Source organism: Amia ocellicauda, chromosome 23, assembly GCF_036373705.1.
Source record: "Amia ocellicauda isolate fAmiCal2 chromosome 23, fAmiCal2.hap1, whole genome shotgun sequence".
NCBI lineage: Eukaryota > Metazoa > Chordata > Actinopteri > Amiiformes > Amiidae > Amia > Amia ocellicauda.
In genome coordinates this window covers 13398217-13420788 of record NC_089872.1, presented here as the reverse complement: position 1 = coordinate 13420788, position 22572 = coordinate 13398217, and the positions used below count along the sequence as shown (strand labels likewise).

The 22572-nt window shown below is 38.9% G+C and overlaps 2 protein-coding genes across 3 annotated transcripts in view; one reads left to right on the top strand and one right to left on the bottom strand.

Annotated features, from left to right (window-relative positions):
* The window catches only part of LOC136718761 (ubiquitin carboxyl-terminal hydrolase 34), a 28307-nt gene that overhangs the window by 3366 nt on the left and 2369 nt on the right, over positions 1-22572 (bottom strand). The window lies entirely within an intron of this gene.
* LOC136718759 (protocadherin-15) lies at positions 759-17569 on the top strand. Its single transcript, XM_066696489.1, has 21 exons — positions 759-946; positions 1169-1237; positions 2071-2231; positions 4013-4057; positions 4154-4243; positions 4670-4759; positions 4881-4991; positions 6975-7088; positions 7727-7978; positions 11950-12048; positions 12535-12678; positions 12964-13208; positions 13391-13500; positions 13585-13710; positions 13995-14125; positions 14405-14596; positions 14776-14870; positions 15489-15644; positions 15751-15940; positions 16220-16246; positions 17013-17569. Exons 1-21 carry the CDS (start codon positions 871-873, stop codon positions 17061-17063), a joined length of 2574 nt encoding a protein of 857 aa, XP_066552586.1. The 5' UTR covers positions 759-870; the 3' UTR covers positions 17064-17569.

The following is a 22572-nucleotide window of genomic DNA, read 5'->3' as shown; positions in this document are numbered from 1 at the left end:
ATGTTCTCCAAAGGTAGCTTGGAGAACTATCTTTACATAGCTGGATTTGTAGGAGCATCATACAACATGCCAGTAGAAAACAAATGAAACAAAGGTTTTAGGAGATATCAAATGTACTTTCTGTGAATTAAAAAAGCAACGGGTGTCTCTCAGCATGACATACCCTCATTGGCTTAAGGGCTTGTGCACCAGGGAGGAACTCCAACAGCGTCGAAACCGCCAGAAGCAAAAAGGATCTGTTAATCGACTCTCCCCCTTCCAGTTTAATTTTAGCATAGTCACTATGATTTTCTTAGTAGATTTAGTTTTCAACAATAGAATGGTCAGGAATTTATAGATGCTTCAATGACTAGCACTGTCAGAAAATCATGTGAACAAGATATATTTCATATATATAGCTCTGGAAAAAATTGTGACCACTTAACATTGATTTCTGAACTTGGAGTGGTCTCTTAATTTTTTCCAGAGCTGTATATATATATATATATATATATATACACACACATACACATACACACACACATTTCTAATTTATTAGAAATCATTATAAAAGATCTGTCTCAAAAATTGGCACCTTATTTGATCTCCTTGTACCAATTTCTCTCATTATGTGGTTTGTAGCCCGTCTGTGGCTATAAGATTATATAATTGGATTGAAACTTTGAACTCTTCTAATCTGTTATGGCCTGGTAATGACGAGAAGTTGTAAAATGTAAGAACCAGTGAGATTACACAAAACAGTTGTGGTCCTTCCTTGACTACAAGCTTAAAAATTAGATCGTCCATTATTTCATATTGAGGGCTCCGAACAGGTGCGGTTTCAAGTAGGCCTTGATTTTTACAGTTTTGGATGTGACGAACAATGGGGACATGGGGAACTTTTCACACTTTCTGTTCATCGTTTTAATAGGACATTGTTTTTACAAAGCGAGAGGCACCTCCATTGGTGAGTATTTTTAATACATATTTATTTACAGCATGTAAATGTATGGCTGTTGAGAAGGAGTTTTGGTTGTTTCAGATGTGTTATTTGTCTGACCACATCAAGGACAAATATTTCGTGTTTATTACGGCTTTAAAAATATTGACGTCTCTTGCCATGTGTATTCCAAAAGTTTTAACCCTTACTGAATGTTTTGTTAGTTTGTATCTATTCTTAACATTGCAGGTACAAGAAGAATCAATTGCCTGGCAGAAAGCAATGTACAATTAGAAGCTAAACCTGATGAATACGATGGTAAAGTATTCAGCAGTTTTAAATATTTTTCCTTGAAACAAAATATAGATGGGTGAAAAATTAAAGGAAAAACGTTTACAATGGGTCACAATGGTGTGATGAGTATGAAAATGCAGTCACCAGATCTCAACCCAACTGAACACATGGGAGATTCTGGACCGATGTCTTAGACAGCGCTCTCCACCACCATCATCAAAACACAGAATGAGGGAATATCTTTTGGAAGAACGGTGTCAATCCCTCCAGTAGAGTCCAGAGACTCGTAGAATCTGTGCCAAGAGCATTGAAGCTGTTCTGGTGGCTCGTGGTGGCCCAACACCCTACTGAGACACTCTATGTTGGTTTTTCCTTTAATTTGTCACCCGTCTGTACAATGAAGAAATTAGAAATTAAATAATAAATTATGCTCAATTTGCATTGTTTTTCATATTGTGTGATCATAATCTGTATATTCACAGAAAAGCAATCAGTATCACACTCTCAGAAGCTGGAGAAGATTAATGTCCCTCAAACAAACCAACACAATTCTGATTTCACTGTACATAGCAATTAAAATCAAAACTGAATTTCTAATTGTGAATCAATTTTAAAACTTGACTCTCAAATCCACATTTCAACTTCAATGTATTTCCGTTTGGTGTTAAATGATATAGTCCTACCGACTCGTATCCAGAATGTTTTTACAAATCACTGCCACATGTTAATACATTTGAACTGACTAAGCAATTTCAGGGTTAGAAATGAAACACAGAACTGCACTAAACTAGATGAACGGACACAGATAGAGACATAGACAGACATCCATGAATAAACTACTTTGTTTTCCTAAACAGGGATTATAGAGACAATCACAGATGTCCCAACTGACACAGGACTGGAAATTATCGATTCTTTTTTTTCTGGTCATGCAAAGTATGTGGAATTAGTGCACACTCCAGGATCTGCTGATGCAATTGTGCAAACCAAGGGGCCACTGGATGGAGACAAGATACAGGTGAACATCTGGGGGTCTGTGTGGATCTATGCTCTAGGCTTGGGATGGCAAACCTGTGGCACGGGTGCCGTATAGTTTGGCACACAAAGTGAACGACTATTTGCGTTTTTTCTGATTGTTTGTTTTGTGGCAGCCTGCCCCTAAATTGTCTAAACTGATTGGCACTTTAGAAAACCAGTCAGTATATTTAGCAGTGACAGCACCGCCCCCAAGTCATTGAGCAGCGCTCACGTTATTGTCTGAATATTCCTGTTTAAGGTCGGCTTCTTGTGCGCAGATTATCGCTGTTGTGCGCAGAACTGCAGAATCCTCCGCTTCCATTGGTGGAGCTGCGCAGATCCCAGCAGAACTGCGAAAGTCTGCACTTCAGCAACGAGATGTTCGTGTTATGATGACTGTTTATAATAATGTATTTTAATCTACCAGTTTTAGTTAGTTTACAAAATGTAAAAGCTGTAGATATTAAGTAAGTATAGTGTAACGACTACGAGCCTCACTAGGAGGGCTGGGCCTTTTAAGATCACTGCATTGTGGCGCAGGAGTCCGGGGCTCGGTTCTCCATCTCGATGTGACCCAAAAAAAAACAAAAGTGTTAAGTGCAAGTGCCAACAAAACAATATGAAGGGTTACTAATGGAGCCAAATTAACAAACTTCTACTTGTATGTAACGGCAGGACAGTGGGAGAATCTGTGGGACTCTGTTTTGGGGGTAGGTTGTGATTTTAATGGGGGTTTTAAATGTACTTTAGCATTATAATGCATGATGAAATGTGATTCATGCATTTCACTGCACTGTAGCAATAACAACATTCAAATGATGTATTCATTGTATGATGCACTTATTCTTTATTCTTTAATGTTGTGACATGCTTTGGCATGGTGTTCCATACAATTAAGATTGATGATTTAATTTGAATGAGGATTAAAGATTCCCATTGTCCAAAATAAATAGGGACATATTTCAAAAACGATTGCAATTACTATTTGTAAATTGACAATAATCTGATAATTGATCAGTGAGCAGAAATGGAACCTGCATCTTTTTTGGGAGGAATATGTGCCTCGCTTCATTCTGCAATTAGCTTCTGCAGCAGAATCCCATTAGCAGACTGGAGCTGCACTTGCTCTACAGACTACAGAGGAGTAAAAGGGTGGGTTCAAGGTGGGGGAGGTTGGCAGTGGATGCAGGTGGCAGGTGGGTGGTTTGGTTCTATCTGTCCATAGTTTTTTTATTTTTCTGTATTGTGGTTTGTTGGCATGTTTGCTTAATAACTTAATTACAACAAATAAATAAATATAGATATTGGTTAAAAAAAAAAAAAAAAAACATTTAGCCCCTGTATAAGCTTTTAAATCCCTAATTTATCATTGGCACCCTTTGGCACTTAGCAAAGTATACAAACCAGACTTTGGGCACTCCATTCAAAAAAGGATCGCCATCCCTGCTGTAGGCCAATGGGATCTTCTGTAAATTCCCATTGGAGGACAAGAGTTATTTTAAAAGGCACAAATCTGTTGACACATGCCCAAAAAGAACCAAGAAATAAATAATAACACTGATATAAACTGCATAGCAGCGAAATGTAATAAACACAACAATGTGTTACTAATGGAGACAGAAAGGAAACTATGTATGTATGAATATTTATGGATTTTGTTTTGTGTTAAATTACTAGCATTTCAACTTCTTGTTTACTCTATATTTCTGATATTTGGTTACATCAGTTGTTGAACCTTCAGTTCAAGAATGTAAGTTAAATGCTTTTTCATTTCTTCTTTAGCCTGGTGGGGAGCTTTTTTATAATATTCAGTGTTTGGACACGTTAGTAAGTATCATTATCCTAATTTAAATTTGTCACACATCTATTTATTAACATTAATATGTATTTATCTATTAATCTTAATGTATCTTTTTCATTCAGATAAATAACACTCGAAGACTCCTTATCCTCGACATTAATGATAATAATCCAGTTTTTCAGAAAAGGAATTATAATGTCAGTGTGTCTGAGGTAAGAATAACTTGTCTTTGAAGCTGCTGTATTTGAAGCTGCATATATATTTCATGTAATATCAAAATTCAGTTAATTGAACACAAATGACTGCACAGTTCACTACACAAGGAGCAGTTTATACACTATCCACAACCTGTCAGTATTTCTCACAGTGTAAGAGACGGCTCTACCCATATTGTGGCATTGCCCAAGCCAGACGTTTCTGCATCAAGAAACAATATTCAGAATGGAAAGATCATGGAAAACGTTTTGACAAAGACACAGTAGCAAACCATTATTTTGAGTTCACAGCTAGCTGTATTCTGATGGGAGCATTTTGCCTTTCAAACCTGTCCTGTTAGTATTATACAAATTTTGTAGTATTTTTTCCAATAAAAATAACAGAAAAACCTTCTTTTGACTTTTTATTTTATTTTATTTTAGACTATCTCAGTGGGATCGTCTATACTCAAAGTGACAGCTGTAGATCTTGACATCAGCTCAGAATTCAACAGTATATCATACACAGTTGTGGTAAGAAATCATTTCATTCATGTATTTATTTGTTGGTTTCAAAACTAAAGATTTGAAGGTTCCTTGGAGGAGTAATATGACAGTCCTAATAGATGTATTTTATTCTCTCTCTAATTTAAAGCCCCCACACCCTAGTGAATTTGAGGTGAGAGTTGGTGATGGGAGCATCTTGCTGATACAAACACTCAACTATAACCGAAACAGTTCATACAGTTTCACAGTAAAAGCAGAGGTATGTTCACATGTACTGCATTTGTTATGTGAAGTGTTATTATTTGCCTGGTGCAAAATAACTTTTAATTTTTCATGTTCTGCTCAGTTGGGTCAGCATATAGATGAGGTATTGGATAGAAATCTGTTCCTCTCCCAGTTACCCCCTGCATTCAGTCAGCTATTTCTAAAATCAGGACAAGACAGTGCTAATCAGACAATTACGAATTATTATTAGCAGATGCCCTACAGTGCGACTTTCATTGTTTAAAATTCAATGACATTACAGGGCTCTATGAAACCCATTTTATGTTATGGTTTTCCTGATTTTAGATTTTTCTGCGGTAGAGAGAACGAAAACAAGCATCACAGACAATTTGCATTAGGAAAAAAATGTATTTGTATTTATAGTACATATCGGTCACAATTAATCATAGTATCGCATTTTTAAAACATGTTAATATGTCCTAAACTTATTAACTGTATCCCCCCATACAGATTAACCTAAAACGTAAAACAGTAAAAATCTATGAAATGTTTTCCTTCTAACCCTAACCCCAAAACTAATTTTACATAGAAGTTTCTGAAGCAAATCACGTGGGTTTGTCTAGACTACAATGCACAGCTGAACACACCACACATTGCCAACATTTGCCCATCAGCACACAGTCTGCACCTTCCCTTCTTTGTGAATGAAGAAAAGTGATCAATTCTATCAAAGCGTTCTGGCCTTGGAAGTACAGGCTTTATGATCACCTTTACTGAGGACTCAATGGCCGTTCCCTTTTCAGCTTCTGATAATGGATCATTGCCTGGGCAAAGTCAAACCGAACACTTTGTTTATCAAACCTTGCTCTCCCCAATGACATCATGGCGATAAAGCAACCTATAAAGCAACTACCGTGTGTTTTTAGAGGCATGCAAAACAGAGCTAACATCATGTCTGCCATGTCTACACCACCCATGTGTGAATTGTATTGCTTCACAAGTTGAGGACCTGGAACTGCAATTTATAATACTACTACTACTACTACTACTACTACTACTACTATAATTAAACTACCAATTAATTATATTGATTATATTGGCTTTAATTACATTTAATTGTCGGAAGAACTTCTAGCTCTTTCTGTGACAGAAATGTCCTCTTAACTGCTGTTGAAACCCTATACTCTCAACTGCAAGTGCAAAATTTTTTCTGCCTGATTTGGATTCAGGTATATAATCAGGGTCTAGGCCTAGATCACCTTCCTCTTCACTGGATGAGCCTATAAAACATCCTCTGCTGAAATTCCCTACAAAATATATTCTGTTTTATTAGCACACAATGAATAATATTTCAATCAATGTTAAAAATACAGCATAAATGCAATGTGTTAGGTTTTATTTACTAGAATACATTTTACCACACTGTCATGCCCACATGGAGCGGAAGCAGCCATGACAGTTTTCAGTCAGGTCTGATTAATGGATACTTTAGAAAAAGGCACCTGAAATTTTGCATAGATTCAAATGAATGAGGAATGTATCCTCTGGGAAACAATGCCAGATTTATATGAAAGTAATGATACATGGCTGATAGAGGGCAGCAGAGAATGTATCTTGTGGTGCACAAAACCACTTTTTAATATAGGTTTTTGTTTATGTTTTTTCCAACATTCAAGAACCAAATTTGTTTTAATATAACTGTGAGAACCGCTGAACAATTATGTTTAAGGTATGGGCAGATGGAGTTAATCTCCTAAAATAACCGCCAGGATTTGATATGCCCCGTTTAAAACACCAAGTCATACAGACATTTTCACAGCATCGGACTTGGCAGCATCGTCTTGTTTTAGCAGCGCACAATCCCGCAGTTCTGCACAGATCTGCAGAATCCCACTGATCCCTAGTGAAAACAACAACATGCGCCTGCTCAGTGTGGAAAGACGCAAGACGAGGGATGACTATACTCATCTTTATTGTGTCATTTAATTTTCATCATTGCTGTCTGCATTGTTTATAGGACAAGGATGGGAATTCTGATCAAACAGATGTGCTCATCACAGTTGAAGACCATGATAACTTGAGCCCCTACTTTTTACACAGCCTTTACAATGCAGCCATTCCTGAACATAAGGTGAGTTAGTACTTCATTTTGCACCTTCTTGTGTAGGCCTACTCATTTGTAGAAATTAAAATTAAATAGAGTTTTACTTTATCAAGAACCCTCTTCTAGGAAGGAAACTTCACAAGCTAAACAAATTGTTACTTGGTTTAACTCTGTGGCACACATTATGAAAACAGGATTGGGGAAATATTTTTCATTTAAATAGGTCTATATTTGAGAAAATAAACAAATCAAACAAACACATATTTGGGGCATCCTGGGATTTACTGTGCAATTGCCGAACCAATTATATCACTTTACACATTCACAATCATCTCTACTTTGAAAACTTTTGATCTCAAACTACCACACTTCAAATCCCACAAAGTCACCAAAAAAGTAGCTTATGAAATCCTATCACCAGCACTGCTCTTCAACACATCCTAGCAAAGAAGAGAATATCACAAATACCAGCGCTCACTATTCAAACTTCTATAGACCTGGAACATATTTGCCAGCCTTCGGTATCCTGCTGCTTTTCTTTCAATCTTTAAATTGGTCCTTTCTTGTGTGCAATACCACTCTGCAATACTGAAGCACACCTGTACCCTGTTAGATACTTATAGTTTGACCGACCGTGTTCAAACCTGGTCTTGTTTCCTGTACAGGTGGTAGCAGTAGACACTAATGGCTTGAGTGCTACTGCTGTGGTGAACATCACAATCCTGGATATCAATGACAATAACCCCCCGTTCAAAACACTTCCCCAAAACATCTCAATTCCAGAAGGAGATTACACCCCAGACTTGCCTGGGGAAATAACCCAAATTATTGCAACAGACTCTGATGCCGGTGAAAATGGGCACGTTACACTGTCAATACTGTCTGCAGACTCAAATGCACTGTTTCACTTTCAGGAGGTTAGTACAAATTATGAGTCCTTCCCTTCATTCAGGGTTTGGTGTTTTCATAAAATGAAAGATTGTATATGTTTTTGTTCAATCCTGATGTATATGGAAGCATATATTGGACTTTATTCAAATGCTAATGCAAAACTGGAAATTAAAATGCAATCACACAACTGCATTTTCATTTTCCATGTATCCATACAATATTTGCAATGCAAATGCAATAATCTAATTTGAATATACTAGGACACACATTCACTGACAATATTAAAATGTTAATGCAAAAGCCAATATATATATATATATATATATATATATATACACACACACTCACCTAAAGGATTATTAGGAACACCTGTTCAATTTCTCATTAATGCAATTATCTAACCAACCAATCACATGGCAGTTGCTTCAATGCATTTAGGGGTGTGGTCCTGGTCAAGACAATCTCCTGAACTCCAAACTGAATGTCTGAATGGGAAAGAAAGGTGATTTAAGCAATTTTGAGCGTGGCATGGTTGTTGGTGCCAGACGGGCCGGTCTGAGTATTTCACAATCTGCTCAGTTACTGGGATTTTCACGCACAACCATTTCTAGGGTTTACAAAGAATGGTGTGAAAAGGGAAAAACATCCAGTATGCGGCAGTCCTGTGGGCGAAAATGCCTTGTTGATGCTAGAGGTCAGAGGAGAATGGGCCGACTGATTCAAGCTGATAGAAGAGCAACTTTGACTGAAATAACCACTCGATACAACCGAGGTATGCAGCAAAGCATTTGTGAAGGCACAACACGTACAACCTTGAGGCGGATGGGCTACAACAGCAGAAGACCCCACCGGGTACAACTCATCTCCACTACAAATAGGAAAAAGAGGCTACAATTTGCACAAGCTCACCAAAATTGGACAGTTGAAGACTGGAAAAATGTTGCCTGGTCTGATGAGTCTCGATTTCTGTAGAGACATTCAGATGGTAGAGTCAGAATTTGGCGTAAACAGAATGAGAACATGGATCCATCATGCCTTGTTACCACTGTGCAGGCTGGTGGTGGTGGTGTAATGGTGTGGGGGATGTTTTCTTGGCACACTTTAGGCCCCCTAGTGCCAATTGGGCATCGTTTAAATGCCACGGCCTACCTGAGCATTGTTTCTGACCATGTCCATCCCTTTATGACCACCATGTACCCATCCTCTGATGGCTACTTCCAGCAGGATAATGCACCATGTCACAAAGGTCGAATCATTTCAAATTGGTTTCTTGAACATGACAATGAGTTCACTGTACTAAACTGGCCCCCACAGTCACCAGATCTCAACCCAATAGAGCATCTTTGGGATGTGGTGGAACGGGAGCTTCGTGCCCTGGATGTGCATCCCACAAATCTCCATCAACTGCAAGATGCTATCCTATCAATATGGGCCAACATTTCTAAAGAATGCTTTCAGCACCTTGTTGATTCAATGCCACATAGAATTAAGGCAGTTCTGAAGGCGAAAGGGGGTCAAACACAGTATTAGTATGGTGTTCCTAATAATCCTTTAGGTGAGTATATATATATATATATATATATATATATATATATATATATATATATATATATATATATATATATACACACACACACACACACACCAATCAGCCATAACATTATGAGCACTGACAGGTAAAGTGAATAACACTGATAATCTCGTTATCATGGCACCTGTCAGTGGGTGGGATAAATTAGGCAGCAAGTGAACATTTTGTCCTCAAAGTTAAAAATGGGCAAGCGTAAGGATCTGAGTGACTTTGACAAGGGCCAAATTGTGATGGCTAGACGACTGGTTCAGAGCATCTCCAAAACTGCAGCTCGTGGGGTGTTCCCGGTCTGCAGTGGTCAGTACCTATCAAAAGTGCTCCAAGGAAGGAAAAGCGGTGAACCGGCGACAGGGTCATGGGCGGCCGAGGCTCACTGATGCACGTGGGGAACAAAGGCTGGCCCGTGTGGTCCGATCCAACAGACCAGCTACTGTAGCTCAAATTGCTGAAAAAGTTAATGCTGGTTCTGATAGAAAGGTGTCAGAACACACAGTGCATCGCAGTTTGTTGCATATGGGGCTGCGTAGCCGCAGACCAGTCAGGGTGCCCATGCTGACCCCTGTCCACTGCCGAAAGCGCCTACAATGAGCACCTGAGCATCAGAACTGGATGGCAAAAGGTGAACCTACACAATATTAGGCAGGTGGTCATAATGTTATGGCTGATCGGTGTGTGTATATATATATATATATACATATACATATACATATACATACACACACACACAGTGAGGGGAAAAAAGTATTTGATCCCCTGCTGATTTTGTACGTTTGCCCACTGACAAAGAAATGATCAGGCTATAATTTTAATGGTGGGTGTATTTTAACAGTGAGAGACAGAATAACAACAACAAAAATCCAGAAAAACGCATTTCAAAAAAGTTATACATTGATTTGCATGTTAATGAGGGAAATAAGTATTTGACCCCTTCGACTTATTACTCGGTGGCAAAAACCCTTGTTGGCAATCACAGAGGTCAGACGTTTCTTGTAGTTGGCCAACAGGTTTGCACACATCTCAGGAAGGATTTTGTCCCACTCCTCTTTGCAGATCCTCTCCAAGTCATTAAGGTTTCGAAGCTGACGTTTGGCAACTCGAACCTTCAGCTCCCTCCACAGATTTTCTATGGGATTAAGGTCTGGAGACTGGCTAGGCCACTCCAGACCTTAATGTGCTTCTTCTTGAGCCACTCCTTTGTTGCCTTGGCTGTGTGTTTTGGGTCATTGTCATGCTGGAATCCCCATCCACGACCCATTTTCAATGCCCTTGCTGAGGGAAGGAGGTTCTCACCCAAGATTTGACGGTACATGGCCCCGTCCATCGTCTCTTTGATGCGGTGCAGTTGTCCTGTCCCCTTAGCAGAAAAACACCCCCAAAGCATAATGTTTCCACCTCCATGTTTGACGGTGGGGATGGTGTTCTTGGGGTCATTCCTCCTCCTCCAAACACGGCGAGTTGAGTTGATGCCAAAGAGCTCAATCTTGGTCTTATCTGACCACAACACTTTCACCCAGTTCTCCTCTGAATCATTCAGATGTTCATTGGCAAACTTCAGACGGGCCTGTACATGTGCTTTCTTGAGCAGGGGGACCTTGCGGGCGCTGCAGGATTTCAGTCCTTCACGGCATAGTGTGTTACCAATTGTTTTCTTGGTGACTATGGTCCCAGCTGCCTTGAGATCATTAACAAGATCCTCCCGTGTAGTTCTGGGCTGATTCCTCACCGTTCTCATGATCATTGAAACTCCACGAGGTGAGATCTTGAATGGAGCCCCAGACCGAGGGAGACTGACAGTTATTTTGTGTTTCTTCCATTTGCGAATAATCGCACCAACTGTTGTCACCTTCTCACCAAGCTGCTTGACGATGGTCTTGTAGCCCATTCCAGCCTTGTGTAGGTCTACAATCTTGTCCCTGACATCCTTGGACAGCTTTTTGGTCTTGGCCATGGTGGAGAGTTTGGAATCTGATTGATTGATTGCTTCTGTGGACAGGTGTCTTTTACACAGGTAACGAGCTGATTAAGAGCACTCCCTTTAAGAGAGTGCTCCTAATCTCAGCTCGTTACCTGTAAAAGACACCTGGGAGCCAGAAATGTTGCTGATTGATAGGGGATCAAATACTTATTTCCCTCATTAACATGCAAATCAATTTATAACTTTTTTGAAATGTGTTTTTTTGTTGTTATTCTGTCTCTCACTGTTAAAATACACCTACCATTAAAATTATAGACTGATCATTTCTTTGTCAGTGGGCAAACGTACAAAATCAGCAGGGGATCAAATACTTTTCCCCTCACTGTATGTATGTATGTATGTATGTATGTATATAAATAACCTATTACTCAATTATTACACTCTAAAAAATTTTTTGTCTCATATTCTTTGTACTTTCATTGTTTTTAAAGGATGGGACATTAATTGCTACAGGACGTTTGGATAGAGAGTCTAAGGATCTGTATGAGCTGGTGATTGTGGCCTTAGATAATGGGATACCACAAAGAACGGTAACACATTTTTGTGATTGATTATGGTAGTTTACTTCATTAACTGATAAACAGCATATATGAGACTCGGTAGTGGAAAAACTCTCAACTTACACATTAGTTAATTAGCTCATTAATGGCTCTCCAATCTCAGCATGGAATGAAAGGTGACATTGTCTCGAAACCCGCATAATATGGCAAGCCGAGTTATCATTCAGAGATATCTCCAATTGCATTTCAAGATATCTTTAAATATTTTACAGATATCTTTAGACTATCAGATACAAACTGAATTCCTCATTACAGTGACTGCCACAAACAATAAGACAGCCATCTTTCATCATATGACTTTAGAAACCAGTTTTGTTTGGTAGAAGTAACGATGGTATGTCTGTCAGATCATAATATTTTTTAGTGTGGCATTATTTTATATTTTCAAACTATCTTGCAATGAAGTGTAGAAAGCACCCTGGACTGTGTGTGATCAGTATTGATGTTTATTGACAGGCTGCAATAGATCTCACTATTTCAGTCCTGGATGTGAATGACAGCCCACCAGTCTTCACCAAAAGCAACTACACCACCAGTCTGAACCTGACGTCTCCTGCAAGAACCTTTGTCACTTCAGTTTCTGCTACTGACCAAGACTCGGTAAAATCCACAAGAGCTGCTCAGTCACATCTGTATTGTTTTTAAACTTAATTTCTATAGACCTTTGCATATTTAAATAATGTCTCAAATTGTATTGAATATTCTTTACCAGTGAACTAACAAATACATGTCATCAAATTATTTTTTATACCATGTGTATAGTATTAACAACGTATTGATTTTTAGTTAGAGATTTCTGTATTTGCATGGTAGGCTATAAATGTAATTAATACAGGATTTCAGGCTGAATACGGGGCTTTGAGGTGCCAATCATTTCTCCCTCAGGGAAGTAATGCTGTTGTGGAGTACTACATGCTGGATGAGGATCCTGATAGTAAATATTTTACAATCGAAGACCCGTGCAAGGGAGCTATACTGACGAAGCAGAGCCTCCCCCGGCCTGGGTCGTACAGGTTCTCTGTGGAAGCTAGAGACCGGGGCGACCCCCCCCTGAACAGCACAGCCTCCGTGTTTGTGGACATCATAGGCAACGGGCCGTTCATGCCGGAGTTCAATTCCTCTGAAATCAGGTGACATTTAATTGGCACTGCTGTATACATTAGCTGGTTTTTAATACATTTGCTAATGGGATTAATTTGAAACTGAGAGATCTGCTGTCTGTCTGAGGCTCTGTCTGTTATTCTCATTGACTCAAAGAGAGCTTTTTAAAACCAAAACACATTTTTAATCAGTGTATTCCTGTTTCCTACAGTGAACGTGTTGAGGAGAACACAGGGTCTGGGCACCTTGTGTACACTTTTTCTGTACTGGATACACCTGGAGTGAGTGTCATCTACAGCATTATAAATGGAAACAAATTGGGTGAGTCTCTAACAGTTTCTGTAGCAGCCCTGTCACTGAACTGTGTTTTTACAGAAACCCTGAATTGGTCTCTCCTGTCCACAGATCATTTCCGGTTGGATGCAAGCACCGGTGAACTGTACACCACAATCAATCTGGACTTCGAGCAGCTGTCAACGTACATCATCACTATTGAGGCCATAGGATTCCCCTCTACCAAGTCTTCACCAGGTATTCTAGTGCTCAAATTAAGATGCTTCCTATTTTATTAGGGCTACTAAGGTAAGTAGAATAAAACATTGAAGAACTCCTAAAACAAGAGCAGAGCAAGATATTGTAATGACCAACAGCACTCAGTTCTTACACTGAGAAATAAAAGTAAATCAAATAAATCCAAAAAAAGCCACAAATCCTCTGCATATTACCAAGGATGGGGACACTCATAACACTGTCACTGAACAGATTTAATCTCTAATGCCTAACCTTATAGATATATTATATTATTTTATATTAAGCTGGCAAAAATATTGCAACATTGACCATTTTGGTTGAGGATGTGAACGAAGCACCTGAATTCAGCAGCCCCAGCTATTCTGCAAGGATTTTCAAAGTGTCTCCATACAAGACTCCAGTGGTGAAAGTGAAGGTAAGTGTAGAGGGTTTATTGATCTGTCTGGTCAGGTGGTTAAAATGAGGTGATGCTCAAGGGTGAACAGCAGCAGTGAATAAAATAATGTCTAGAACCTCTGCAGAAAGATTAATGAACATAATTGTACATTTCAAGATGGTATCCCAATAATGATACCAGGCAAAACCATACTGAACTTAAACACAGGGCATTGAGGATTGTGTACTATTCCTCTCTAAATTACAAGTAAACCAACGAGTAAACCAACGTGTGTAATGTTTTGAACTCTTATTCTAGGCCACAGATCCAGACAGCGGAGAGAAAGGACTTCTGGTGTATAGTTTGAATGAACCTAAAAGCAAGGAGTTTGATGTTGACAGCTCCACTGGGCAAGTTTATGTGGTGTCCTTAAAGAGTGGGACGTTCACTTTCCAAGTGAAGGCTACTGACCTCGAGGGAAAGGGATTGTCAGCTGTAACAAGTGTGGAAGTAAGTGCCCTGAATGTACTGGAGACTGAATGCATGTCAGAGGAAGGGAACCTGCAGTTTATGGAGCTGAAGTGATGTTAGTTTAACTGCAAGAAAGAAAAAGATTGAAAGATGGAAGAAACACGGTCTGAAGTAGGGTGTGTGTCTGTGAGTGACAGTTACTGTTGTGTTTTTTCCAGGTGATTGTGGAAGAGAGCTCTTACAATGATGTGGTGGTTATTTCAATCAATGTAGCTGTCCACGAGGTGGAAAAGAATATTTCTGAAGTGCAAAAGTAAGAGGGGAGAAAATTAAATCCTGCTATGTAGTAATAGGGAACATACTTTGTTTTCTTAGGAACAATCTAGCCAAAAATTAACCCCAACCCCACACCTTGTCCTATATAGTATACATATAGTGACATAGTGCTGGGCTGGGCAAGTGACTGCTGCCTTGGTTGCCACTACGCTTGCCCAACCCAGCACTATGTCACTTATTTATTTTATTTATTTATTTATATATATATATATATATATATATATATATATATATATATATATATATATATATATATATATATATATATAACATTTACTGTATTTATGCAACCTTTGTTCTCATTTTCTTTGATAAAAGGAACCAAACCTACAACTTTACTGATAAATGAATTAGAATTAGACACTCACAGAAAACAGTCAAATGATTGATTGACCAATTTCAAAATGTTTGAAATTTAAGAAGCATGATGAAGGAAATGAAAGTGTTTTATTGAAAGAGCTTCACACAGTGCCAGATTGAGAGCAGCTTGTTTTTAATCTTTAATGTTTTTAAATAAATTATTTTGTATTTGCTTGTCTTGCTGCTTTTAAATATAATTCCTGAACAACATTATGTTTGACTTTGTTCATGCCAGGGCTCTGCAACAATCAATGGGCTGGAATATACACATTATCGAGGTCAAAGGCATCAGTAATCAAACAAGATCCACAGAAAGCCAGGAAGAGACCTACATCAGTTTCATAGCCTCCAACGCGGACTACAAAATCATATCCACAGTTCAAGTAAAACGGCAAGTCTCCTTTTTTTTTTTTTTTTTACAGGGTAGATGTTTTATTTTTTATTTTTTTAACATGGTTACTGATGCTAATAATATACTGTCTTTTTCATTTTTACAGAAAATTACAAGCAGCAAAGGAGAAAATCAATAATGAACTCCAAGCGATATTTGGAGAAGATGTTTATTTTTCAGTGAAAGACGGTTTTAATGAGTTTCAGCCACAGGACCAAATAGCAGGCATTGTTGTGGGTGTGTTGGTGGCCCTGGCTTTCATAAGCTTCCTCATTTATGCTTTTTTACGCAGAAAGGTAATTTACAATCCTGTGGTATACATTTCTGAAGGACCATTTATGAACTGTCTAGGATTAAAGTAAAGGAATATGCCAGGGCTTCTACAATCCTGGAATATTGTCCTGAGGATGGAAATTTAGCTTTTGGTCAAAAAGTGCCCAAAACCTAAATTTTCACCCTGAGGACAATATGAGAATGTATAAGACAATGTAGTGATGAGTTTGTATAAAGACATAAAACAATCCAAATCCCAACTTTAACTCAAAGATCTTATATTTGTTTCACTTCATTTCCAGGACAATAATTCTCAAGCAGACAGTCAGGTCAGTGCTCTCAGTCTTAACTGCATCATGTGCTTCTTAAATATGCAATTTTTTTGAAGAGTTTGTATTATGACATCAAACATATATATGCACACACACACACACACACACACACACACACACACACACACACACACACACACACACACACACACACACACACACAGCTCTGGAACAAATTGAGACCACTCCCAAGTTTAGAAATCAATGTTAAATAGTCTCTTAATTTTTTCCAGAGCTGTATATATATTAAACATACAGAATTATTTCATGTTTTATAAAATAAGAAAAAGCACAAACTCTTACTGAGGCTTTAGGCCTTTTTCTGGCATGCATTAACTAACATATCTTTCCATCACAGATCAATGTACTAGTTTTTAGTGATAAAATGACAGTGAATATTAAACGACCTCTTGTAACTTCATCCTCTGGAATATAAAAACTGCCGGTTATTAATTAACTCAGTTCACAGCTATGACTCTGAGACGAGAGAAAAAACACAAAATAGGACAGAGACTTGAATCTGTATTCAAAGACACCTCGATTCTGAGAGCCGCACTCCTCTTCTTGTGTGCGTGTGATACAAATAAATTGAATCTGAATCTGTGACCTCCATGCAGTGGGGTTTTCACTTCCACAGTAAACACAAGTACATAAACAGTTACATTGGAAAACAGTAAAGTTAGTGAGGAGCTCAGGTAGGTGTGCCTGTTCTGTGGGAAATGATTGTATATACATTGTCTAACACTGCTTTCTGATATTGCAGCTTCCCCCAGCACACAGACGGAGCTCCAAAGAACTGGTTTTTCACTTGTAATGAAACTTCACCTGTATAAACCCTGCTCTTTCACCTTGGGAGAGTCCTTGTTGGTATGTCTTTAAATCGCAGAGATTTTAAGCACAAACAGTGCACCTATTTATAAATATGTTGTGCCTCACTTAAATGTAGCACGATACACATTATATATATAAAGTATATTTGTTTTTTGACTCGATATTTTAGTTTATCGCCTACAATTTGTCCTGATGATTAAGAAGTACATTATATAATCAATTACTTTTCACGTTTCATGTGTTTATGATATTCATGGCATATCATGTGAACTATCGGTTCTATATACTGTATACATTCTCATGAACAACTGAAGGCTTGCCAATGGATTACAGCATTGTATATTTGTTTATTAGGTTATTTATTATAGTCCTTTATATAATCAATCTTCCACACTAAATGTTGTTTTCAGTGTTGTACTTATTTATTTTTGTATCATACTCAGAAATATTGTTGTAAATAAACAGTGGTGACATTTTACACTACACGTGTAGAAAAGGTGCATCTGGTAATTGGTGTGTTGAGTGGACAGACTGCTGCCAAAATATTTTTTTTTTACATTTACAAATGATTTAAAAAAATCTTAAATCTTTGCATTACCAAGAACATCTAAAAATGAACCAACCAATAGTAAACCAATGCAGCAATTGTTATTTGCTTTCTTGCTTGATTGCAGAAAATGCATCTACGGTTATCTTGGCTGTCAATTAAAGAGATTGATTTATTTATTTATTTATTTATATGGGCTGGGGAAATTAATATGTAAATCTTTGCAATTAATTTGAAATATTTAACGCATACAAAAAAATATAACGCAATGGACGCAGCACTATAACCTCCATTTTAATGACTTCCTTTGCAAGTTTGTTTCAGACAGCAGCACTGATCAGTGCCCAACGATGGTTTTACTGATTACAAATTATTTTTTCTTTGATTGGGTGCAGGTCCTGTACACTGTGATATTAGAACAGTTTAAGTTTTCAAAACGTCAATGCAAGAGATTTGTCACAAAAACATGAGATGACAGAAATGGCTCCCACCAGCAGCACCAGCTGTATATATACATGTATGAGTGTACAGTGGGGATAAAAAAAGGTATTTGATCCCCTGCTGATTTTGTACGTTTGCCCACTGACAAAGAAATGATCAGTCTATAATTTTAATTGTAGGTGTATTTTAACAGTGAGAGACAGAATAACAACAAAAAAATCCAGAAAAACGCATTTCAAAAAAGTTATACATTGATTTGCATGTTAATGAGGGAAATAAGTATTTGACCCCTTCCACTTAGTACTTGGTGGCAAAACCCTTGTTGGCAATCACAGAGGTCAGACGTTTCTTGTAGTTGGCCACCAGGTTTGCACACATCTCAGGAGGGATTTTGTTCCACTCCTCTTTGCAGATCCTCTCCAAGTCATTAAGGTTTCGAGGCTGACGTTTGGCAACTCGAACCTTCAGCTCCCTCCACAGATTTTCTATGGGATTAAGGTCTGGAGACTGGCTAGGCCACTCCAGGACCTTAATGTGCTTCTTCTTGAGCCACTCCTTTGTTGCCTTGGCTGTGTGTTTTGGGTCATTGTCATACTGGAATACCCATCCACGACCCATTTTCAATGCCCTGGCTGAGGGAAGGAGGTTCTCACCCAAGATTTGACGGTACATGGCCCCGTCCATCGTCCCTTTGATGCGGTGCAGTTGTCCTGTCCCCTTAGCAGAAAAACACCCCCAAAACATAATGTTTCCACCTCCATGTTTGACGGTGGGGATGGTGTTCTTGGGGTCATTCCTCCTCCTCCAAACACGGCGAGTTGAGTTGATGCCAAAGAGCTCGATTTTGGACTCATCTGACCACAACACTTTCACCCAGTTCTCCTCTGAATCATTTAGATGTTGGCAAACTTCAGACGGGCCTGTGCTTTCTTGAGCAGGGGGACCTTGCGGGCGCTGCAGGATTTCAGTCCTTCATGGCGTAGTGTGTTGCCAATTGTTTTTTTGGTGACTATGGTCCCAGCTGCCTTGAGATCATTAACAAGATCCTCCCATGTAGTTCTGGGCTGATTCCTCACCGTTCTCATGATCATTGAAACTCCACAAGGCGAGATCTTGCATGGAGCCCCAGACCGAGGGAGACTGACAGTTATTTTGTGTTTCTTCCATTTGCGAATAATCACACCAACTGTTGTCACCTTCTCACCAAGCTGCTTGGCGATGGTCTTGTAGCCCATTCCAGCCTTGTGTAGGTCTACAATCTTGTCCCTGACACCCTTGGTCAGCTCTTTGGTCTTGGCCATGGTGGAGAGTTTGGAATCTCATTGACTGATTGCTTCTGTGGACAGGTGTCTTTTATACAGGTAACGAGCTGAGATTAGGAGCACTCCCTTAAAGAGAGTGCTCCTAATCTCAGCTCCTTACCTGTATAAAACACACCTGGGAGCCAGAAATATGCAGGTGTGAAAAAATGTTGTAAAGTAAGAATGCTTTCAAAAACAGACATGGTAATAGATTATATTTATCAATTAACTAAATGCAAAGTGAGTGAACAGAAGAAAAATCTACATCAAATCAATATTTGGTGTGACCACCCTTTGCCTTTGCACAGCATCAGTTCTTCTAGGTTCACTTGCACACAGTTTTTGAAGGAACTCGGCAGGTAGGTTGGCTCAAACATCTTGGAGAACTAACCACAGTTATTCTGTGGATTTAGGCAGCCTCAGTTGCTTCTCTCTCTTCATGTAGTCCCAGACAGACTCGATGATGTTGAGATCAGTGCTCTGTGGGGGCCATACCATCACTTCCAGGACTCCTTGTTCTTCTTCATGCTGAAGATAGTTCTTAATGACTGTCGCTGTATGTTTGGGGTTATTGCCATGCTGCAGAATTAATTTGGGGCCAAACAGATGCCACCCTGATGGTATTGCATGATGGATAAGTATATGCCTGTACTTCTCAGCACTGAGGAGACTTAATTCGGACCAAATCCCCAACTCCATTTGCAGAAATGCAGCCCCAAACATCCAAGGAACCTTATATATATATATATATATATATATATATATATATTGTAAGAACCACTACCATCATGTGGTGCAAAACAGAGCGGGTTTTACTCAGGGAACACAATCACTCAGGACAGCTCCACTCCAAAACAGGGCACCTCACTGGTAAACCCGGCCAACCACACACTATATATCCCTATATATACTATGCATGACCACCGGCAGGTCCAACCCCCCTGCCGGTAGTACACCTATCCCTGCTTGTTCACCCTACGTGACCTTATATCCCCGAAAACCCGCACCCGTGGACATTTCAGAGCTTTCAGACAGCAACATTTACCCCAATGGATTATTTGTTCTACCAATGAAATACTGTGTTTCGAAGGAGATTATACCATTTATTTGATCGGGAAGTATAATAAATAGTATGTCCCCTAAGTAGTTCAGTAGTGAAGAATAACAATTGCTGTGTTTAAAAATAGTTAATATGAAGTTATTGTACACGCAAAGCAGCTTGGGCATTTAAATCAGTGCATTACATTTTTTTACATTTGGATCTTTTCTCATTCCTACCGAGTTATCTGCACAAGTATTTTATTTGTAGATTCATATTTCTGTTTATGAACCTGTTTGTTTGTATTTTTCATTTTGAATCGTATGTATTTGTTTGTGGATTACAAACATTTGTGTACATGGTGACGCCCTTGTTTTAAATGTTTTAATGTGTCCTTATCCGGTTGTAAAATAACTGTAGAGACTGATGGTATAAGAGAGAGAGAGAGAGAGAGAGATTGTTCTGTGTTGCGTTGGAGACCAAGAAGGTGCCGATGGATTGCTGTACAGCGGAGCTACAAAGACCTCAGTCTCTGGAGAAAGGGAAGTGCAGAGTGATTATAAGAAGCTACCTGTGACAGTCTGTTACTTTAATTCTAGACATTGGCTCAGATAAGGGAATCGGGTCTCTCCCTCTCCTCCATGATTTAATCTTCGCATACAGACCAATTCCTAATTAATTGTGCCGCTTAGTTTAACCTGGTATTGACATAATAACGCAAACTCCTACCCAGTTTGTTTTATAATGTATTGTAATATTTGTAAATGTATGTATGTGAATGTGTGATTGGAGTTTTAAGTCTGTGAGAGGGTGGGATGTGGTTGGTTGATCCCCCAATGTATGTATCTGATGAGGACTAATTGTGCCCGGGTTATTTATTTTGTTTGAATTTGATTGAAGAAACTAGTGTGAACAGGTGTTTATTTTCTTAAGGTTGTATTTTGATTATAGTGTGGTTTGTTTTGTTTATGGTTATTAACTTGGATCATTTTATTATTCCAGTATAGTTTCTTGTTTTGCTGATTGTTATTGGTATTGTAGCGCATCCGCTATTACTTAACCTGTTTGACAGTGAGGGTCACCAGGCAGATCTGCCACCATTTTTAATTTTTATATCTACACATTCTACAGCTAGCAGTTATATCTGAAAATAAGTACCCAAAGTTTGTTATTACTGGAATTTCATTATTTATCGTTTATTTTCATCAATGATCTAAAAAGTGTAATTTTGAATGAATGCCAAAATTGTATCAAAAACTTTCCCATAAATTCATTCTTCGTAACATTCTTCTTCATATATACACTCACCTAAAGGATTATTAGGAACACCATACTAATACTGTGTTTGACCCCCTTTCGCCTTAATTCTATGTGGCATTGATTCAACAAGGTGCTGAAAGCATTCTTTAGAAATGTTGGCCCATATTGATAGGATAGCATCTTGCAGTTGATGGAGATTTGTGGGATGCACATCCAGGGCACGAAGCTCCCGTTTCAACACATCCCAAAGATGCTCTATTGGGTTGAGATCTGGTGACTGTGGGGGCCAGTTTAGTACAGTGAACTCATTGTCATGTTCAAGAAACCAATTTGAAATGATTCGACCTTTGTGATATGGTGCATTATCCTGCTGGAAGTAGCCATCAGAGGATGGGTACATGGTGGTCATAAAGGGATGGACATGGTCAGAAACAATGCTCAGGTAGGCCGTGGCATTTAAACGATGCCCAATTGGCACTAAGGGGCCTAAAGTGTGCCAAGAAAACATCCCCCACACCATTACACCACCACCACCAGCCTGCACAGTGGTAACAAGGCATGATGGATCCATGTTCTCATTCTGTTTACGCCAAATTCTGACTCTACCATCTGAATGTCTCAACAGAAATCGAGACTCATCAGACCAGGCAACATTTTTCCAGTCTTCAACTGTCCAATTTTGGTGAGCTTGTGCAAATTGTAGCCTCTTTTTCCTATTTGTAGTGGAGATGAGTGGTACCCGGTGGGGTCTTCTGCTGTTGTAGCCCATCCGCCTCAAGGTTGTATGTGTTGTGGCTTCACAAATGCTTTGCTGCATACCTCGGTTGTAACGAGTGGTTATTTCAGTCAAAGTTGCTCTTCTATCAGCTTGAATCAGTCGGCCCATTCTCCTCTGACCTCTAGC

What these genes read in the sequence shown, in the direction of transcription:
- LOC136718759 (XM_066696489.1), top strand. Translation starts at nt 871, where the DNA reads ATGGGGAACTTTTCACACTTTCTGTTCATCGTTTTAATAGGACATTGT. An exon ending in TTCAATTCCTCTGAAATCAG is followed by an intron (nt 13,209 to 13,390) that starts GTGACATTTAAT and finishes TGTTTCCTACAG; the next exon opens with TGAACGTGTTGAGGAGAACA. An exon ending in TCCACAGTTCAAGTAAAACG is followed by an intron (nt 15,645 to 15,750) that starts GCAAGTCTCCTT and finishes TCATTTTTACAG; the next exon opens with AAAATTACAAGCAGCAAAGG.